The sequence below is a fragment of the Ambystoma mexicanum genome, chromosome 1p, assembly GCF_040938575.1.
Source record: "Ambystoma mexicanum isolate Mex_15411 chromosome 1p, UKY_AmexF1_1, whole genome shotgun sequence".
Classification (NCBI taxonomy): Eukaryota; Metazoa; Chordata; class Amphibia; order Caudata; family Ambystomatidae; genus Ambystoma; species Ambystoma mexicanum.
The window spans coordinates 970,945,576-970,966,660 of NC_090921.1; the positions used below are offsets into that span (position 1 = coordinate 970,945,576).

The 21,085-nt window shown below is 47.6% G+C and overlaps 1 protein-coding gene across 3 annotated transcripts in view; it reads right to left on the bottom strand.

The window, feature by feature from the left end:
• ELMO3 (engulfment and cell motility 3) overlaps positions 1-21,085 on the bottom strand; it is a 593,731-nt gene that overhangs the window by 226,845 nt on the left and 345,801 nt on the right. For all 3 annotated transcript variants that reach the window (XM_069653870.1, XM_069653880.1, XM_069653889.1), the window contains one exon: positions 1,833-1,984. In XM_069653870.1, coding sequence (XP_069509971.1) covers positions 1,833-1,984 — 152 coding nt within the window. The remainder of the gene's footprint in view (positions 1-1,832; positions 1,985-21,085) is intronic.

Sequence of the window (21,085 nt, forward strand, 5' to 3'; positions counted from 1 at the left end):
CCTCTGTCCTCCGGGCCCAGGTACCTGCTCATCTTGCCACCCTCACGCACTGCCTCCGGGCCACCCCCTGCACTGGGTTCTGTATCTGTACCCATACAGCCCTCCCCTTTTCTTCCTGCACTTTCAGACCTACATGGCCTGCTGCCATAAACCCAGCACTTGCCACTTGCTGGCTGCACTCCCATTGTTTGTTGCCTTTTTATTTATTATTTTATTATTTTTGTTTTTTCCTTCTCGCTACGCACTCTCCTTTTGTTCCCCCTTCCAAGCACTTCTCCCCATTTTCCCTCTACCCTGCACATGCACGTTCTCAATGTCACTGGGCCTAGTAAGATCGTTGTTTTTGTTCTCCCCTGTTCCGCTTCCCTTGCTTGGTCGCGCTCTGAAACACTTGTGTATGAGTGCGATAGAAATAAAATATCAATATCAATATCACTGACTGCTCCTCCATCCCTACTGCTGTGTTTTTTGAGGAACATTCCATTTCCACTACCAAACCAATGACTAATAAATAGGTTGTGGTTGTTAATTACTATGGGTGTTTTGGAATAGCCTGTCCCGATTAATTGTCTTGCTAATTAATTGCCTTGGGTACAATCTGTGCATTTTGCTTGGTGTGTTTTTTTGTTTTCCTTTACTTTCCCATTTTCATGGGGATTTGGATAATGTCATTTTGGGAATGTAATTCTTCCACTTTCTACACTTGTTGGCGTATTTTGATTTCTTTCTGAGATTGGTTAAGATAGTTCAGATGAGGCATGATTCCATCTTTTTGCTATTTCATCTTACCAACTTGTTGACTCCTTTCACAAACGTGAGAAATTGGGCCCTTGATTTCATAAGGTTTGCTTGCATGCATCTGTTCCTATGAAAACAGTGAGCTTAAAAAAAAAAGTCATGAATCAAAACAAGCGCTCATGCAGACGTGGAGGAAAAGGAACAGGGACAATATTATACATACAAAACAACCCAGCGGATAGAACTTGTATGACAGAAGCCGTGTGATAGTCTAAATGTGGGTGAAGAAGACCTTTGAAAACCAACATAAAGTTGAGCGACAGCTTTAAAATACCAGCTAAGGAACACATGAAAGCTTGTAGATCACTGAACAGGGAGAGTTCATCCCCAAGAACAGATGTAGGATGGTTTTGAGATCACAGATTAAAATAACTTGGGACTAGTTGACAAGGGATATGGGAGCATTTCATAAGGGTGCAGAAGGAGGACTCTGACATGAAGGTGGCATATTAGGGAGCTAAAGACTTTTATTAAACAATAAAGCAAGAGAAAAGACATCTTTCCCTTTTTCTAAGGGGGTTTCCCTGGCTCAACTAAAGATCTAAGGTGACTGTCAGAATGTCTGTAAAAGTAAAGGTTTCCACCATACTGTGTCAGGAAAACCTTACTTCTGTCCCTTACACTATAAACTAAACAATACAGCAGTACTGTTCTTGTCCTAGAAGAATGCCTCCCTTCTCCTGGTCTAGGGTCAAAGTTCCGCACAATGTTTCCTTGGTGGGCCAGGAGAATGCCTCCCTTCTCCTGATGTCCAGTCTCAAATAGCCTGGGGGATTGACTCCCTTCCCCCAGGTCTGTTGGACCTTCCTCCTGGTCCAAGTTAGCACAGAGGTCACAAAGAAGGATGACTGGTGAGGGGTGTTTGGAGGCTGCAGAAAAGGAATGAGTGGGAGGTCTGAAGTCAAAAACAAGTGATCACATGTTTCTTGAATGATTTAGCAAAAGCAGGGTAGTAGAACAAGAAATCCTAACTGATTCAGAGGACAAGAACACACAGTCAGGAAGGTGTAACTTAAGAGCGCTGCTCAACTCACACTGTCAGGTGGGTAACAAGCCGGTCCAGAGTTACTTCACGCTTCACCAACTGGAAAAGAGGAGGGCTACTCAGCACCATGTTCTCCAGGATAGCCAAAGACAACTGCTGCACTGTGATATCCATTAGGTTTATGTTGACAAAACTCACAATCTGTAAACAAATAATACATTATCAATGGGCACAATAGGTTCCAATGTCATTAAGATAGATCAATGGGATTACCAAAATAAACCTGGTACTAGAAAGATCTCTCGATCTCTCTCTCTCTCTCTCTCTCTCTCTCTCTCTCTCTCTCTCTCTGTCTCTCTCTCTCTCTCTCTCTCTCTAAGAAAAGGCAATCCCCAACTTATGACGAGGAGAAGCACGATTCCTACAGAAACCAATGACAAACACAGACCCTGGCAGGGGAGTAAACCAGGGCTGTGGAACAGAGAAAGAATGGAGCAGAGAAACACAGAGTGAATACTTGAAAGAGATTGAGAACCCAGATTGGGCAGGTTTTCCCAGTCTAAATTGGTGGTATTGTCAGACTTTTCTTTACTATTCCTTTGGGGTTCAGGGGAGAATCCCTGTTTTTAAAAGGGGTTTCATTTCTTCCAATGCCTAAGGGTCTATGGGCCTCATTACGACCATGCCAGTCTGGTAACAACGGTGCTGGTAAGCCTACCAGCACCGTTGTTTCCTGACCGGCATAGCACCCGCCTGCAGAGTTTCAGGTTATTAACAGTGCCAGTGCATCCGTGGTCCCATTCCCATTTAGTCGTATGGGACTCAAATGGGAATGGGGATTAACCTTTACCGGCGCCTGACTTCCCGGAACGACGGAGTCGTAATCCCCCAGTGTTTCTGGCAAGCCAGGCGCTGGTTAATATTGCAAGTCTGGCGGCAACCCACCGGTAGCACCAGCATGGCTACCGCTGGACTTGTAATGAGGCCCTATGACTGTTTTCACCCACATTAAGATGTTCATCTTGGGAAGTTAAAAGCTCTCTCTGACAACAAGCCATTACAGATTTTGGTATCGCTGACATTTCTTTCCTGGAGGAAGATGAATACTGTGTCTCACCCAACAGAGTCTTTTTATTCCTCTGGGCCACTTCTCCTCCCAGGTGACACCATCCCCAAGATCAGGATCAGAAGGCGTCTGCCTTTTGCTGGCTACATGGGAGGAGACTTAAGGTAGGATCTTTGTGAGGACTCTGCAGGAATCACCACACAGTCCCTTCAACTCTTTCCAGGAAGTAGAAAAGCTCACAGATTTATTTGGCTTCCCATCTGGATGATACATTTCTTTTCAACTGCGACGAAGGAGATGACTACCGTTGCACTCTACTAGAGCAGTGGTATTGATTTGGTCACTACGATGAGGAAGATGACTCCTGTCGCACTCTGCTGGAGCAGTGGTATTGGCCTGGCCACTGCGACGAGGGAGATGACTCCCATTGCACTCTGCTGGAGCAGTGGTATTAGCTTAGCCACTGCGACGAGGGAGATGCCTCTAGATGCACTTGTGAGCTGGGACTTCTCCCGGAGCCCATCCAGTCTTCTCACCATGTCTGTTAGGTGTGGTGCCTTGGGGACACTGTTCTGGTTCTTCCTGGGGTCACAGGAGCCTTTCTTCCTCCTCCACGCTTCCTGCGCGGCTCTGCAACTGGCTTGTGGTCTCAGCTTCGTTTCTGGAGCCGAAAGTCCACCTTCCAGCAGTCGCACCAACACCAAGTGAGTAGACTACCTGCATGCTCGCAAGACGCTCTGACAACGTCCTCCCTTTCCTGTCTCGCTCCCGTAGGGGCGCGATTGCTCCAGCTGCAGCGTTCCAACTTTGAACTTCCTGTACACATACTCCTGGCTTTCACAATAAGATCTCCTTTGTTCGCTCTCGCTTTCCGGTTTATACTGTTGACGCCGCCCACGCGTAACGTTAACACCATTTGTGAAAATCTCTTTGGCACTCTTCATGCCTTCAGTTACAGTATTTGGCTGTAATCTGATTCTTAATCTGGTTACTCCATATGCCTCTCATGTTGTTCTTTGTCTCCGTAGGTCTAATACTGGTCACAGTCATGGGTTTACAGTAGCACATGGTTCCACTATCAAGGGTGGTGAAAAGGTTGATCATGAGTGTAGGGGTTTCTGTGTTGTGTTATGGAGGCTTTTCCCCAGGAGGACGTCCTTATCCCCAGGAAGGGAGTCTTTCCCTGTGAGGTCCTCCCACATATTACCACCCTAGAGGGAGTATTGGGTAGCAACCTCACCTCCCTAGCCTCATAGGAAAGGGCTCCCCCTCGGGTGAAGTGGCGAGACCTGGTGAATCATCACATTTCATCACATTTCCCACAGTCTGAAGGATGACCTGAAGGATGACCTACCAAATGCCTACCAGCACAAATGTAGTATTCCCACTTGCCTTAGGTGATACACAAGAACTTTACCAGCAGGAACTTCTCACCCAACCCACCGTGCAGGCACTTTTCAGACTGAGTTGTTCATACCCAGCAGTCAAGGGTGGCCAGTCTGGCCTTGAGCCCACCAGCTGCTGTGCAGTTTTCTTCTCTCTTTCTCTGAATCTATGCCCCAGGTCAGGATATAACAGCAGCCAGCAGTTTTTTTACAGTTTGCTTTCCATGTTGCTTGACATGTGTCAGAGTGTAGGTCAGGGCCTTCAGGAAGCTCTGCCACATCATTCACACATTTGACTCGTCCACCTCCACTCCTGCAACACTCTGGCCCGTCGTTCCCAGTCTCTTCTCCTCCCATTTTATCTGTGCCTTTTTATACTTTTCAACCTCTTCTAATCACCTAAATAAGGTACTGGATTGGTTAGGTAGTTTGCCCTGGACTGGCCTGTGACTGTGGGTGGGCTCTTATCCCTATGCCAGGAAAGGGGCCATCTTCGATCGGTTCCCTGTTGGGATATTGTTTAGGGAGGGTAGGTCTAGCCAAGTTTTCCTTGTGGTGGCCACTGGTCATTTGAATAGTCTCCTCTAATGTACAATTGATACAGGGCTCTTTGGAGGAAGAGCAGCAGAGAATTTGTGAACTGTTCCATGACCCAGGCCATTTTCACCTCCTCTATGCTTTCACCCTCTACCCACTTGTTGACTAAATCCTTACTACGGTAGGAGATTTTGTGAAGAGTTTTCACAGATTTCAGCAGGACATTCTTTTACCATTTACAATAGTATTCAGGATCTAGTTGGCTTCTCTCCAAAATCCCTTTTTTATATCTTCATGTGGGTGGTCCTTTCGAGTTCAGCATCCAGTGTACATCATGCAACTCCCCAGTTAGCATCAGAGCTAAATATATTTCCCACCTATCTCTGGCCCATCCAACTGTTTCGACCACTCATTTGAATTTAATAAAGAATTCCTCTGACCATCTATGACTGCATATCGCGGGAGGATTGTTTTGATTTGGGTTGTCAGGGCTTTTTTGTTTTTTGACTTTTTTGTAAGCAAGTAGTCTTTTTACTTTACTTCCCTTGCTTGAATCAACTATTTTTAGGGAATTGGTCCTCCAATATGGTTAACAGTATAGAGGACTCTGTCACCAGTCGGAGATTCCTGTATTGTTTTACTGTAGCACACATCACCTAACGTGGGGATTAAGGCGGTGCATTATTGGTGAGCCCTTACCTGCTTGAATCGTGCAGATCCTTGCCATTGGTGGGCTAGGGTATCCCCCAGCCTAAATTCGGTATAAAGGGGGAACCCTTGCAGCCGTTTCTCAGATTGACCACTGAAGCCAAGACCCCAAAGAAGACGTAAAGGACTACTGCTGAGGGCAAACAGCATTTGCAAAGCCAAGTCCAGGTATAGCCTTGCCTCTCTTTCAGGGATCTTAGAAGATCCTAGGTGTTTCTGCCACTTGTACTAGAGGGACCAACCAGCCAATACCCCAACACAAGAAAGCCACTGCCAGAAGCTGTCAGAAGTGCCCAGGAACCCTTCTTTGGGCTGTCCAGCCTCTGCAAAGACCTATCCGCTGCTCAGTATACTAGGATTCAGCTAGGCACACATTGATGACCTCCCCTTCTGCTGCTCCTGCTCTCTGTAATGAAGAGGGGCCTTCATGAAGCCAAGTCTTCCTCAGCTCCCATGGTCACACCTGCTGCCCCCTGATTGGGTGAACGTCACTGCTGCCCATCTCTACTGTGTCCTGCGGTTTTCCTCTCATCATGGAACCTGTGATGCCTGCTGCCCTGAAATGCCCGGGACCTCCTGTTGGAAGATAATCAGAACCATCCCATGGGAGCAGAAACGGCAGTCTAGCATGAACCAATCCTGATGCAGACTTCAACCACTGCAATCAAAGCCGCAAGACCCCTTACAACTGAGCCAGCAACAAAAATAGGTGGCGCCAGCGATTCTGAGTACATTAGGGGTGGTCAATATGAAATCTAGAGGTGGAGAAGCGAGCCTGCATACCTCGCCCCATTCCTGCGATAGGGATTGCTTGGGCATAAAGTCCACTCCCTAACTCTCCCTTGCCTGGTCGTGATCGGTGGATTTCTGGCCAAGGGTCTCCCCCAGGGTAACCTCTTGTGTGGTGGGATCCGGACTGTACCCTTAAAACCTTTTTATTTACCTTCAAATACTCAATGTGCTTTTATTTTGGCATTACACTCAACTATTGGCCCTGGCATAGCACAGGCCCTGCTGCACCATGTCCTGGGGGGCCCCCTGTCAAGCTTCAGAAAGGAATAATTTCTTTCTGAAGTCGAAGTGCATGCACTCTGACTTCAGAAAGAAATTGCGGCGCAAGATGGTCAGGTTCCACTGCGCATGACAGGAACCAGGAAGCTCTCCCTGGTTCCCGTCAGCGTGGTGGAGGGTGCAGTGCGGGAGCCAGAGGCCATTTTCCTGGAGCAGAGCCCCTCGGGGAGATGGATTTGGGAAACAGCAGGCAAAAACACAAAATATATTTTTTGTAAATGTGTGGGGGTGTGACCTGTTTATGATGTATGATTGTATATATGCGTGCATGCACGGATGTGTTGTGTATTATATAATGGGCCTCATTACGAGTCCCACGGTAACCGAGCCGGAAAAAATGGCAGGTTACCGACGGCCTCTTATTACCATTCCGCCTGCGTGATTCCCGGAATCACCGGGGCATTACAACCCTGGTGACCCGGTAATTCTGGAGGCAGAATTCGGTAAATCCCCATTCCCATGGAGTCCGATAGCTATAATGGTGCCAGTGTTTTCACGTCTGCCTGCAGGCGGGTGGTGTTAAACCCGCCAGGTCAGACCTGGCGGGAGTGACACCTCCCGCCTGCAGAACTCGAGATCAGCCGGTCCAGAAACAACAGTGGTGGCGGATTTACCACCACTGTTCATTCCGGACCGGCTGACTCGTAATGAGGTCCAATGTGTGTGAATGAGTGTGTCTATGATGTATGGGTGGCTGGGTGCGCTTGTGAATAAGCTAGTGAATGGTGTGAGTAAATGATCAAGTAAATGTTGGTGTGAACGGGTGTGCACGTGTATTTGAGCTGGGTTGACCGCAGAAGAGCCAAGTTTGGTGAGGAAGGGGTAGTTGCGGGGAAGGGTTGGGAAGACGCTTAATGGGCAGCCATTCATGATAAAGCAATCATGAAATGTGTCATTACATGGCTAGACTGGTACTTTGGTGCAGCCAGTCTAGCCATTTCTTACACTGACATTGCATTATTTAATAGCTATCTATGACAAAGCAAGCATGAGATTTGGCTAGACTGGCATTTTATGTCCTCACGTGGGAATACTGGCATTTATTGGCAGAGACAACCTGGGCATGTTTTCCTATGGTATCATTAGTGTTATTATGTGCAATATAAACATGAGTATGTTCTTATATGGGAATACTGGCATACATTGGTGCAGCTAGCATGGACATGCATGGGAACGGCCAGCGTGAAAATGTTTTTATACTGGCACATATTTTGAGTAAAAGCATAAAAATGTGTTGTGAACTGCTCCTGTTTGTTCTGCATGTGAGCATGCCTCGTTGTCAGTGAATGTGTTCGTGACTACAGACATACTATGCATTATGCACGTAGAAAATACTTGGAGAAATGATTTTCTCTTAAAAAAAGAACATGTCGAGTGTGAGTATCAACTTGGTGAGGGGTCTATCCGTTCAGCCATTAATTCCGTGCCTGAATCCTGAAACTGTATTTGTGCATATTTTTGGGTGTTTTTCCAAACATATAATTTCTAGGTGATTGTGCCAGACATGCAACGCATTTATAATGGTCTATTGATCTGCAGTAGATAGACAAATATATCAATATAAAGGGGTAATTCATAGAAATTCGCACAAAAGTGGCGCACACGGCTGGCGCACAGTGTTCCCGTGCGAATGTCTGCGCCAGCCGCGTGCGCTAAAATCGATTTCCGCGCACAGCGTATTCATGGATTTTAGCCTCCAAAAGCAGCCGTGGTGCAGCGACCCTACAGCAGCGCCAGTTACGCCCCCAAGAACGCCCTCGTGCAAGGAAAAGCCATCAAAATCCCCAATCCAGCGCAAAGGGCTGCGCCAACCCTGGACCAGTTTACCGGACTGCCAAACAGCAAACGCCAAGCGGGGAAGGTGTATTACGGGTTTCGCTGTAACTTCCACACGCGAAAGGGCCTGTGCGAGTGGGGTACGTGTATAACTGTTGTACGCGTGAATTTTTACACGCGATTGGCCTGGGTACGTGTATTCCAGGGGTGCGCGGGAAGTTTCACACACGATCGGGCCTGTGGGAGCGGGGTACGTGTATTTCAGGGGTGCGCGGGTAGTTTCACATGCGAATGGCCTGGGTACATGTATTTCAGGGGCGCGCGGGCAGTTTCACACGCGATTGGCCTGGCTACGTGTATTTCAGGGGTGCGCGGGAAGTTTCACACACGATTGGCCTGGGTACGTGTATTTCAGGGGTGAGCGGGAAGTTTTACACGCGATTGGCCTGGGTATGTGTATTTCAGGGGTGCGCGGGAAGTTTTACACGCGATTGGCCTGGGTACGTGTATTTCAGGGGTGCGCAGGAAGTTTCACACGCGATTGGCCTGGGTACGTGTATTTCAGGGGTGCGCGGGAAGTTTCACACACGATTGGCCTGGGTTCGTGTATTTCAGGGGTGCGCGGGAAGTTTTACACGTGAATTGGCAGTGTGGGTCCTCCCAGGTGTCCCCTCTACCCCCTCCACGGCCCCTGCAGGCAGCCCACAGCACAGGGGACTACCCTGCACCCCTGGTCATGTCCCGCAGGCAGCCCATCCAACATGGGCATGCCCCTCAGCCAAGCCACATGTCACGTTGCAATATGATCACCAACTCATGTCTCCCAGCACCCCCACCCCCGAGCAGTCAGGGGCATCTACCAGCAGGCCCCCACTCATGTCCCACTCTTGTCCCCCCAACATGTCAACATGACCCACAATCATGGCCCTCATGTCCACCAAAATCCCACGGCACGCCACCCCTGCCCAAATAACCAACCAAGCATAACATAAACCCGACATTGAAATGCCCATTACATGAAACAACCCAAATGGCATGTATGTACATCAGCACATGTCCGTCACACACACACAATGGGTGCCAGTGAATGTGAACACCCACATTGTGACATGCATGAAACCAATGAGAGAATACCACACATTGAAGTACGGGAACAAATGTATTGAACAAAGAATGTGGTGAAAGAAAATCAAATACCAAACAATGGACATAAGGAAAACAATGCAGAATGTCACATAATGATAAAAAAAGGAAATCAGAATCCAAAATATATGAAATCAAAAATGTCTCCAGTCTCCTTCCAACAAAGCAAATCCAAACCGAAATGAAAAAGTAAAATCCATTGCTCCATGGAGAAATCAAAAAAGAAAAAGCCGACAAATGCACACTCCAACTATTTACAAGGATGAAATCCTGGGTCCATGAGCCCAACTGTCAAAAGGAAACCTACAAAAAAGCCTACAGAATAAACAACTATATACAAAAATGTGGGGCATAGTCCATGCGCCCTAAAGGGAAGAAAAAAAGAAAGGAAACTTAACACTAATGAACTATATACAATGGCGGCGGGCAAGTCCAACGGCTCACTGGTTGATATCATGGGCCAGGGCATCATCGAACTCCTGTTCAATGGCTTGGAGGCCGGCATGTTCACTGGCCCGAGGTCTCGCAGGGATAATGCGGTGTCCAGCTCCAACTCCCTGCGAATACCCTCGAGGCACTCAGCCCGCCTCAGCGCCCTGCGCATGGAGTTCTCCGCCCTGACCATTGTGAGCCGTTCCTCCTCCGCCCGCCGCCGCTCCGCACGTATCTGCTGGCCCAACCGCTGCCACACGGAAGACACTCCCATTCCAGGGTTCTCCTGCCCTCTGGCCGATGCTTGCCCCTCTGATGTAGATGGCCCCAAACCATGATGCCTCCCACTTCGAGCCAGCCGCTGCCTCCGACGCAACTGCCTCTGCCAGCACGACGGCATCCAGGCTGATGGAATCCACCAACGCCATTGTGCACATGCCCTGCCCGATGATGCCGGCACATCCTCCATCTGCTGGGGTCCAGTTTCTGGTGTGTCCCCTGCTGGACCTCCGACTCCCGACTGTGGCAGGGATGGGAGCCCCACCGAGCTGGCTGCGTTGGTCGGGGCAGGTCCACAGGGGGCCCTGGTGGCATCTGGGCCGGAAGACGGCACGGAGAATGACTGGCGCATAGCCTCCACAGAGGAGGAGAGGGTCGCCAGAGTGGCCGACACATGTACGAAACCCCCGACCATGGTCGCTCCCAACTGAACCCCCGACCATGGTCGCTCCCAACTGGGCCACGTTGGCACGCTGCTCTTCGTGATGACGTGCGTGCTCCCGCCAGAAAGCACGCACGTCATCACGAATGACACCCGTGCGCAACGCGACACCAATCAGGACCTTCTCCATACGGCCAGGGGTCCCCTCGTCCGCAGGTAGAGGAGTGTCAGATGACATGGACATCCCCCCTATCAGCGGACGGGCCTGGGATGGGGCATCCCTGCTGGTGCATGGTGGCGCAGTCACAGTGTCAGTAGGACAGTGACATGCACAGGCCCCTCCACGGCGACCTGTGCTGCCTCCTGCCCCTGGACTGCACCACTTGCACCAGTGGTACCACCCCCACCAGGCCCCATGTGCAGCTCAGTAGCGGCCTCCTCCTCCTCTGTGGAAACCACCAACCTGGATGGCTCCACACCATCTTCCGCCGTTGCAAGCCCCTGTGGGGGCTCACCCACCCCTTCCGCTGCAGCTGTGGGGGCATCCCCACCGCTTTGCTCCACAGCGCCGTCTCCGCCCTCTTCTTCACTTGCCACTGTGTAGAGGGAGACATAGAACACAAGCATCAGGGTACTGTACAATGGTCTCCTAGACAGGAAGCAATGGCAGATGAGTGGCACTGTCAAACATCACTTCCATCATGTCCCTCCACAACACATGGGTCAGTGCAGGCAAAACACATTTAGTAACAGGCATGGCGCATGCTATGGACATTAGCATACATGTCCAAGGGACTCTTGAAACATACAATGTTGGTTTGAAACTCACATGCATCATGGGTCATGCCTATCACATGCACACACTTCACCGTAGTTTCATCCATCTGGCCTCGTGCACCCCAGACACAGTGGATACAAAGATGACTAGGCTGCATCAGTGAATCTGAACATTGTCACAGACATGTGTCATGCTTCCATGGCATTCATAAGTCACAGACACGCAGGTCAGACACACAGACATGGACACCATACATGTACATGGCATCAGCACCCATCCCTCACCCCCACCCATGTCCAGGAATAGAGACTGGCATGCTCTCATGTGTCCATTCCGCATAGAGCTCCCCATGTTGCATTTGAACACATGCACCAACCATGTGGTTCACACATTACTGGTCTCACATGCATGACCATGATGTCCCTGCACACACACATATGTACATGGCCTAAGTCACACATACAGGCAAGTATTAGACAACCAGCACACTGCAACATGCCTTGTCTCACACAACAATGCTTGGCCACTTACCGCTCAACTCCAGACGGGTCTGCCTCTCAAGGATCTGGGCGTGGAGCGCTGGGCGTACGCGTTCCAGGACCCTCAGCTGGATGGTACTCATGCGGCCCGGCCCCCATCCACGAGGCGCTGGGCCTTTAAGAGGGTCCTGGACCTCAAGTCCTCCCAGCGCTTCTTGACTTGCTTGATGTTGCGGGTTGCCACCCCCTCCGCGTTGATGGCAACCACAAAGTCGTCCCAGATCCTGTCCCGTCCTTCCTTGTTGGCGCGTGATGATCCGAAGAGGGCATCATAATGCCCCAGGACAAGCTCCACCAGGACACCAACTTCCTTCTGACTGAAGCTGGTGGCCCTCTGCCCCTCTGGCTGGGGGTCGCCAGTGGTCTCAGATGGTGTTTGCCCCTACATGGTGACCCCCGAGGCAGGCGTGGGTGGTCAACTGGGTCCTGGGGCTGGGCTGTGGAGCGATGGTATACCAGTCGGGAGTCTTCTGTTCCAGCAGGGGTGGACACAGCAACTGGACCCCTGCAGATGGCAGATGTGCAGGCACAAAATAGCAGGGCACGATGGCAGCAGACAGGCAGGCAGGCAGCAGCAGATGGCTCGTGGGAGGCTGGTCAGGGCTCTGGGGGGGCAGTAATTCGGCCTTTTGGGCAGGAGCGTGGTCTTCCGTGTGTTTTCGCGTGGCCAGCTTGATACGGAGTGATTTGGCACGTGAAAATCTTGCACGTCAGCATGTAATTCGAGGAAAGTCCCTTAGCGTGTAGGCGCATAAGCACGCATATACGATTTCATTGGACGAAAGGCCATCAGCGCGTAAGCGCGTCTGTGACGTATCGCGCACGGGCCTGTATGTGCTTTTCGTGGGGTGGGGTGCGTGTGTTTTCCAGGCGTTGGGGTTCACACGTTATTACTTCACAGCGGGTGGGTGTTGGTTATGCGTTCTTCTACACGCAAGGCAGACGGTGAGTGGTACCCCGCTCGCCCAGGCCCAATCGCGTGTGAAACTTCACGCGCACCCCTGAAATACACGTACCCAGGCCAATCGCATGTGAAACTTCACGCGCACCCCTGAAATACACGTACCCAGGCCAATCGCATGTGAAACTTCACGCGCACCCCTGAAATACACGTACCCAGGCCAATCGTGTGTGAAACTTCACGCACACCCCTGAAATACACGTACCCAGGCCAACCGCATGTGAGACTTCACGCGCACCCCTGAAATACATGTACCCCGCTCCCCCAGGGCAAATAGCGTGTAGAACTTCCTGCGCACCCCCAAAATACACGCACATGCTATTTTTCACACAGCGGGTGTCCTTGTTTGTCGCGTAACCCTTTGCACGTCATTTGTCCTAGAGGCCCACGTTATGGGACATTCTACATAGCTGTATATACCTGCTTTTTGTGGGCGCACATTTTGGCGCACATTTTTTTCATGCGCAGGGACGTGACCGCCTGCCTTCGTGTGGCGGACGTGTTTAGGCCTGTGCGTGTCTTTGCCCGTGCGCTGTTTTGCCCTATTCGATTCCATGAATACATGTTGTAGGCAAGCGTGTGGGCGTTCCGCGCACTTGCCTCCTGTACTTCCCCCGTGACGCCCACATTTTCACGAGTTGTTCTCCATTCCGCATGTCACGCCATGTGTTCCGCCTACTTTTGTTATGTGCGCCGTGCTATGTGCGCTTTCGCTGTGGCCTTAGCGCACGCCGTTAGATGACCTGTGCGCCGGCGTGCGCCGTGCACTTTTTAAGCGCACATCCCAGATTTTACTCGCGCACAGACTTCCATGAATAGATGTGCGCTGGTTTCCCTGCGATATTCGCACTTACACTGCGATTTTCGCTCTTTCACTGCGAATCGCACCTTTTCGCACGCTTGCGCCGTAATTTTCAGCGCACATTAATTCCATGAATCGGCCTGAAAATGTTTTCTTAAAAAGTCAATATTCAGAGTTTTTAGAATACCTCTGATGTGCATCAGTTCAAGGTAAGGACTAAGTGAATGTGGAACTCCTCAAAAATCCAAGCGGAATATTCTACAGGGCAGACATAAGACCTGGAAAGGAATACCATGTCATGGGATTTCACCCATTCTGCCCTGCGGGATATAAGAGGAACAGTTGAGACACCATCTCATTTCAGAATTTCCCCTCATAATAGTAGAACTAGCATTGGCTTTAAAGGGGCAAGTAGAATATAGTTCCTTCCGGGGGATAAGCAAATAGATTCCTATATTGTGTCCTCTGAGAATATATTAAGTAGAAAGAGCAGTAGTGTGAAACATGCTTAAGGGCAGTCTAAACTGCAAAACTTAAAACAGCAACAGTAGTGCTAAACACAGCATAAGTATACACAATGCATTTTAGTGCTTAAAGGGGCTCCTAGAGGCCTTTATTAGCATTGTAGTGAAAAGCAGCGACATAGCAAGGGGGATTTAGTAGTAGTGTCACAAACACATAATGAGTAGTTTGTTTTTGAGTTTTCATTCATTCATTCATTCATTCATGCAGCCATTTAACATAGCAAAGAGCTAAGCAGCTTGATCATATTATACATGCAAACATGCTTACATATGAGTAGGCCAGCACATTTATCCTACATGCATGCATATCATTATAATGAGTAGGCAGTAGGATCAAACCCACTTCATTTTCTATTTAGAGGAATAGAAAGCATCTTGCTTGGAAAGTTAAGACAAAAACCCTGTGAAGTAGAAGCCTTGAGATGAGAGCAGTTAGGGCATGAATTCATCCAGAAGCCGTGGCTTTAAGCCGACACTTGATAATTCGGCAGAAAGCTGAGTGGTGGTGCCCAATATTGTTTCCCATTAACCCAAGGAGGAAGGGAGATACTTCCAATTAAGAGTCGGAAGCAGGGGATATGCCTACCAAGTGACAGCATCTGTGGTAATGGGAACTTCCAAGTGAAACATCATATAAATAGGCTGTTTACTGTGATGAATCCTGCAAAATCATCACTAAACCCCAGCCTAAAGTCTCCTCCCAAGTGGCCAGGGGAAGGCAGCCGCTACGGGATCCTAACCATGCGTGGGGGTGGCAACAGGAGGGAGGATCACATGGGAGGAGACAGCTGTCAGGGGGAAGTATGACTTCGCTAGGAGAGATGCAGTATTCCTCTTCAGAGGATAAGATTCCCCTAATACCTAAATATCTAGTGGCATGCTGTAAATGCAAGGCTCCCTCTTTCAGAACTACCCAAAGCACAAATTATGAAAACTCTATTAACCAGAATAAAAGTGGTTCATTGGAGGTTCAAGAAGTTAATATCACTTCTCATTGTTATGATTCTGCCTTATATAAAGTTCCAAACCACAAGTGTAATACACAAACTATTTTAATGAACTCCACTAAACTTGACAACTTTCAGTAAACTAATCACCAAAAAGAATAAACACATTATGGACTTCAAGTCCCATAATGCTTGTACTGGGAAGAGGGCTTCGGAGGCGATGAAACAAAATGAGTGGTCTAATTGTTGTGAGTTTCAGGTGCAAGTAGAGGGAGGAGAAGCTGATTGTGCAGTGGTGGCGGCAGCAGTTCTATGTGTGGGAGCGGTGGAAGCAGAGGACACTTGGCCATGCAGAGGATGTGCAGCAGGAAGAGACTGAAGAAAGCTACCCTGTGTGGGAGACAAGCTTCCGACACGCTGTGAAGTGCTCCAGTACAGAAGCTACACCAGAGAGCACACAAAGCTGTCAGAGCTCCTTTGACGGACTGCGCGTGCCGCAGCAGTCCGACCAGAGCAGGTATGAGCTTAGAAGGAAGCGAAGAACTCTGCAACAACACCTGCGAGTCAGGAGGAGATGCCAAGGCATTCCGGTGAGTTGGCCTGAAGAAGGTGACCCCGGGGCACACCAAAAGAGACCACATGAAATAAGGCAAACTGGGCGCAACGCTCCTAAAAAGGGATACCTGTTGGGAGGCCATTTTAACCTACATTGCCACAGCCAAGAGGACGCAAAGGCATAAAACAAAGGCTGAATGAGAAAAGCCCTCTTTGTATGAGAGATCAAGGGGGAGAGAACTGTAACCTGCATTGCCGAAAGTCAAAAGGCAATCAAAGAATATTACAGAGACAACAAGGAAGAAACTTCCCTTTTATGGAATACCAAATTGGGAAGAGCTGCAACTCACTTTGTTGAAAGTCAAGGGACTATGGGCCTCATCACAAGTGCGGTCCCGGCGGTAAATCGTCCAGGATATCGCCCAACACCATTAGCATTACCGCAACTTGGCCCGGTGCTATTAGCGCTGGATCCCAAGTTGCTGTGGGACGGTAAATCCCCATTTATATTGGGTCAATTAGACCCACAAGGGCATTTTCGGTACAATTACCCACAGTGCTACTAGCGCTGAGGTAATTGCACCGAAAATGGGCGGAAAGTCCACAGATTTACCCCCAGCTCAGAGCTGGAGGTGAATCCTCAACTTTCCACCCAACTCATAGTTGGCGGAGCGGTAATGCAGCGATAATAGCATTACTGCTGCATTTTTACCGCTCCGCCCATCTTGTGATAAGGCCCTGTGAAGAGAAGACGCTGTAGTTCAAACCTCCTCGCTCAGAATCCAGGTGTGGAGAGTTTTAGAGTAAGCATTACCACAGAGTACAATTGTAGTAGTAGGAGTTTTATCCTGGCAGGTGAGTCAACCAGGAAAGGGACCAATAGTAGTTAGTCCTACCAGGCGAGTATACCAGGAAAGAAGAAGATGATTTTAAGTACTGTGGGTTGTGGTAAAAAGGTGTGCTGGAAAAGAAGTGTTGACTCCATCATCTGGTCTTGATGTACTGTTGTATTGCAGAAGGTATTTCCTTTGAAGAAGTCTTTGAGAAAAGAACAATTGCCCTGAATTATGGAGTTTTGAGGATAATACTTGTTTTGCCAAGCAAGAGACTGTGGAAAACTAACAGTTGTTTTGATTTATGAACAAACCTGATGAAGAACGATATTCACATTGCTAATCGAAAGAATATATTGAAGGAAAAGAACTTTTGTGCTACTTTGAATGGAACTTTGTTATTTCTCAGAACCTTTTTGAATCTGAACGTTACTAAAGGTATTCCTGCATCAATCCAGGGGAAGGGAGTCGAAACCTGCTCACAAGGAGTACTTTCTAAAGCTTTTGAGTTTGAATTGACATGCTATGTCATGCAAAGAAATAACATCTAGTGATACCAAAAAGGTGTGGAGCCCATTGTCTAAATTTAACACAGCGAAAGCTCCCTTAGTTAAATCTGGTATTAGCGAGCACGCTTGGGTTGAATACATAAGCAAAACATTTACAATCGAGAAGAGCACTGGGGCAATATGCCCTAATATCAAGATACGTTTTTAATTAAACTTCAGCCTGGAGGACATTGCAACAAAAATACGAAAACTTAAGATTCTAGAGATCCAGCCCCAAATGGTTTATCAAATGCAGTGCTGAGGAAATCCCCAGAACATTGATCAAGGGTTCTACTTGTTCTCTTTAATAAAGTTTGTAAGAGGGTAGGGTCCCGAGCTCATGTAGAAACTCGGTCTTGGTGCCCATCTACAAAAAGGGTAATCGATCATCACCTAACAATTTTAGGTGTCTCGTTATGCTAGACGTATCCGGGAGGATATTTGAATCCCTAATTCTTGATGGCCTAACGAAGTGGGCTTACAGTGCCAAGATACTAGATGACTTTCAGATGGGCTTTAGGGCAGGCTCTGGGACGGCACACTGTCATTGGCCTATCGACAGGTTAACCAAGGACACCAAAACTAAGGGTAACCCCTAACTGTATATGGCCACGATCGATTTCAGGTCGGCCTTCTACAGATGACTGGTATCGATTATGGAAAAAACGAGACATATGGGTGACCAGCTGACCTGTTACATGCTGTACGGAACCTACACAAGGACACAGTTGTACAAGACAGGTTGGACAGTGGGGGAACAATGACCTGCCCATCCAAACGAAGAGGGGAGTAAAACAGGGATGTGCTCTGGCCCCTATTCTGTTCAATATGTATCTGGCAGATCTACCATTACACTTGAGCGAGGTGGCTAACCATCCACCTAACATTGGTGGAGTCCCGATAAAGAGCCTCCTGTACGCAGATGACCTTATTCTGCGTGACCACACTTACTCGGGACTGAAACCAACCCAACTGCTTTGTGCAAGTATGTAGCAGAAAATGGTCTCACGATAAACTTTGAAAAAACCAAGTATATGCATTCCGCTCCCAAAAATATGGTTGTGCCAAATCTGGTGGTAGAAGGTGCAGGTATAGAAAGGGTAACACAGTACAAATACTTGGGACTTATTCATTATTAATGACAGAATGCGACTACGGAGTAATGATTGTAGAGAAGAAGCGTAAAGCAATTGCCCTGACCCCAGTCATTGCAAGATGCTTGCTTGGCATACTGTCCCTTTATAACCAAAGCTTTTGTGCTGCAGTACTATATGGCCTAGAGGCTTTAGGTATAAAAGATTTGTCTTGGTTGAAGGCTGTGGAGGGAAAACTTGGTGGAGGGTACTAGGAGTGGGCCCGAGTGTTGCAATCGCAATAATAAGATTGGAATTCAGACTGACATCCTTAGCAGCACAAGTCGAAAAAAGATGATGTTTGCTGTACCTAAAGGCCAAACTAGCCCCAGTTTGCCCACTCTTGAGCTTACTTGGTAAGACAAAGTGCAAGACAGGAAACAATAACCTTACTTCACTGGCTGAGGAAACCTTTAAAATCGTGGATTGGACACCTAACTGGGAGGAGAGCTACCATGTCCAGAGAGACACGTTTAGCACTGAACTAGAAATGTGGGACTGGTGCTCCAACTCTAACCATCTGAGTACTCTAAAGAGTTATGGTGAGGTGTTGCCTTATTTGTCACATATGTATAGGGCGCATCAGCCCTACTTGAAATTGTGTCCTAGCCCAATGATCTGCAAATTCCTACTACTTTTGCGAATCAACAAACTCCCAGTTCTGGCAATAATTGTCCCAGAACGTTTCATTCCAAAAGAAGCCAGGATTTGCTGACACTGCCAAGTTCAGGATAAACCCGAGTCTGCCTGACATGTTCTGACCAAATGCAGAGAATTTGGCAATTTATACATGACTCTTCTTGGGCCCTTTGCCACAAGATACGATGATATCAAAGGTGACAGTGTTTGGTTATACTGCCTAAATACAGGAAACAAATCAGTACACATTGCACTTTACCAAGTTTGGAAGGGAGTCACAGCCTCTGGCAAACCTGACAGACCTAACAAACCTAACCAAGGGAATGGGTAATACATTGTTTATTCAAAGATGTAATTAATGTTAACCCATACAAATGTTACAGTTGAACACTCTTAATTGCTGAGCTATTGTAAAATGAAACAGTGAACTTTTTTTCTTTTACCTTTTGCTAGAACTGTTATGTATGAAATAATGAAAATGTATTTAAATTTTAGAAAAGTGGTCAGATGACAGTATTGATTCAGTTAAAGAGAAGTGACTTGTTACATGCCAAGCAAATGTGTTTGACCCTTATGTTGAATTAGTGAGAAGAGCTGAGGGATGTTGAAAATGGCAAATTTGTTTGAACAATGTGTTGATTTAGCAAGAAAGGACTGTGATTGTAAACAAAATACTCATTTTATAAACAATGTTGGTAATTTTTGACTCTGGTATTTAGTTAGTACAGTCAAAAGCTTATTATGAACAGCACTGCATTATATGTTCCATTTTGCCTCTCTCAGAAGTCTTTCTGTTTTCAATCTCTCTATTCCTATGTGTGCATTAGGAAACGTCACACGACTTGACACGGAATGGTTGCAGAACCTGTGTGTAAGATGTCAGGTTTTGAAGGTTGTAAAATGCCAACAATGTGAGGGAGGAGAAGGGAAGCACACTTGAAGCCCACATATCATAAATCTTATCATTGTAGCAAGAGCATCGATCAGCTCTGGATTGGCCAGAGGAGACATCGTTTTTTTAGTCAGTTGTGGAGAATCTGGCAGATCCCCCACCAAAAACCATGCCTTTAATTCTCCTCCCAGGTGGCCAGGATAGGGCAGACACTTCCTGATCCCAATACTAGGGGTGGTGTACTCCATAAGGATCACCTGGGTGGAGATAAATCCCAGGGAAGTGGGGAGATTTCACAGGGTGAGATGCTGTATTTTTCCTTGGCGAGGGATACTCTTGCCACTGGGTTAAAGGAGGAACTGGCTTATTGTCATTTTGATATATATCAACCTTTCTACTAAGGATGGATGGGTAAACTCATAAGGTGTAACCCAACAAAGGGTTGTATGCAAAGGACAGGTCTTTTGTACCCCTAAAATTACATATTCTCCCCAAAACCAAAGGTATACCAAAAAGAATGACAGAAGTGTGACCTTTTCTATTGCATCTGTCTCTAATAAGGTTACACCCTATAATCCCTTTTCTAAAAACATCAAGAGAAAAAAACACTATTAAAAGTAGAAAGGATGTGGGAAAACCTAATTTATTTAAAAATATTGTTAATGGGAAACAATATCGGGCACCACCACTCAGCTTTCTGCCGAATTATCAAGTGTCGGCTTAAAGCCACAGCTTCTGGATGAATTCATGCCCTAACTGCTCTCATCTCAAGGCTTCAACGTCACAGAGTTTTTGTTTTAACTTTCCAAGCAAGATGCTTTCTATTCCTCTAAATAGAAAATGAAGTGGGTTTGATCCTACTGCCTACTCATTATAATGATATGCATGCATGTAGGATAAATGTGCTGGCCTACTCATATGTAAGCATGTTTGCATGTATAATATGATCAAGCTGCTTAGCTCTTTGCTATGTTAAATGGCTGCATAAATGAATGAATGAATGAATGAATGAATGTTAACTCAAAAACAAACTACTCATTATGTGTTTGTGACACTACTACTAAATCCCCCTTACTATGTAGCTGCTTTTCACTATAATGGACTACATGTCCCAGAATTCTGTAAAGGACAGGCAAGCAGGCCCAATAGCCTTTGCCAGGGTCAGGCAATTAACACTAAGGGCCTGCACCTGAAGCCAATTGCCCCACCTGAGAGGCATAAAAGGCTGCAGCAGGAAGAAGCAGTAGAATGAAGTTGGAGCAGGACCTGGAAGGTCAGCAGTAGTAGCAGAAAAAGAAGCAAAGCACAAGGCTGGCAGTTCAAGAGGAAGCTTGACCACTTAATGGACGCCGGAGCAAGGGAAGAGCAGATT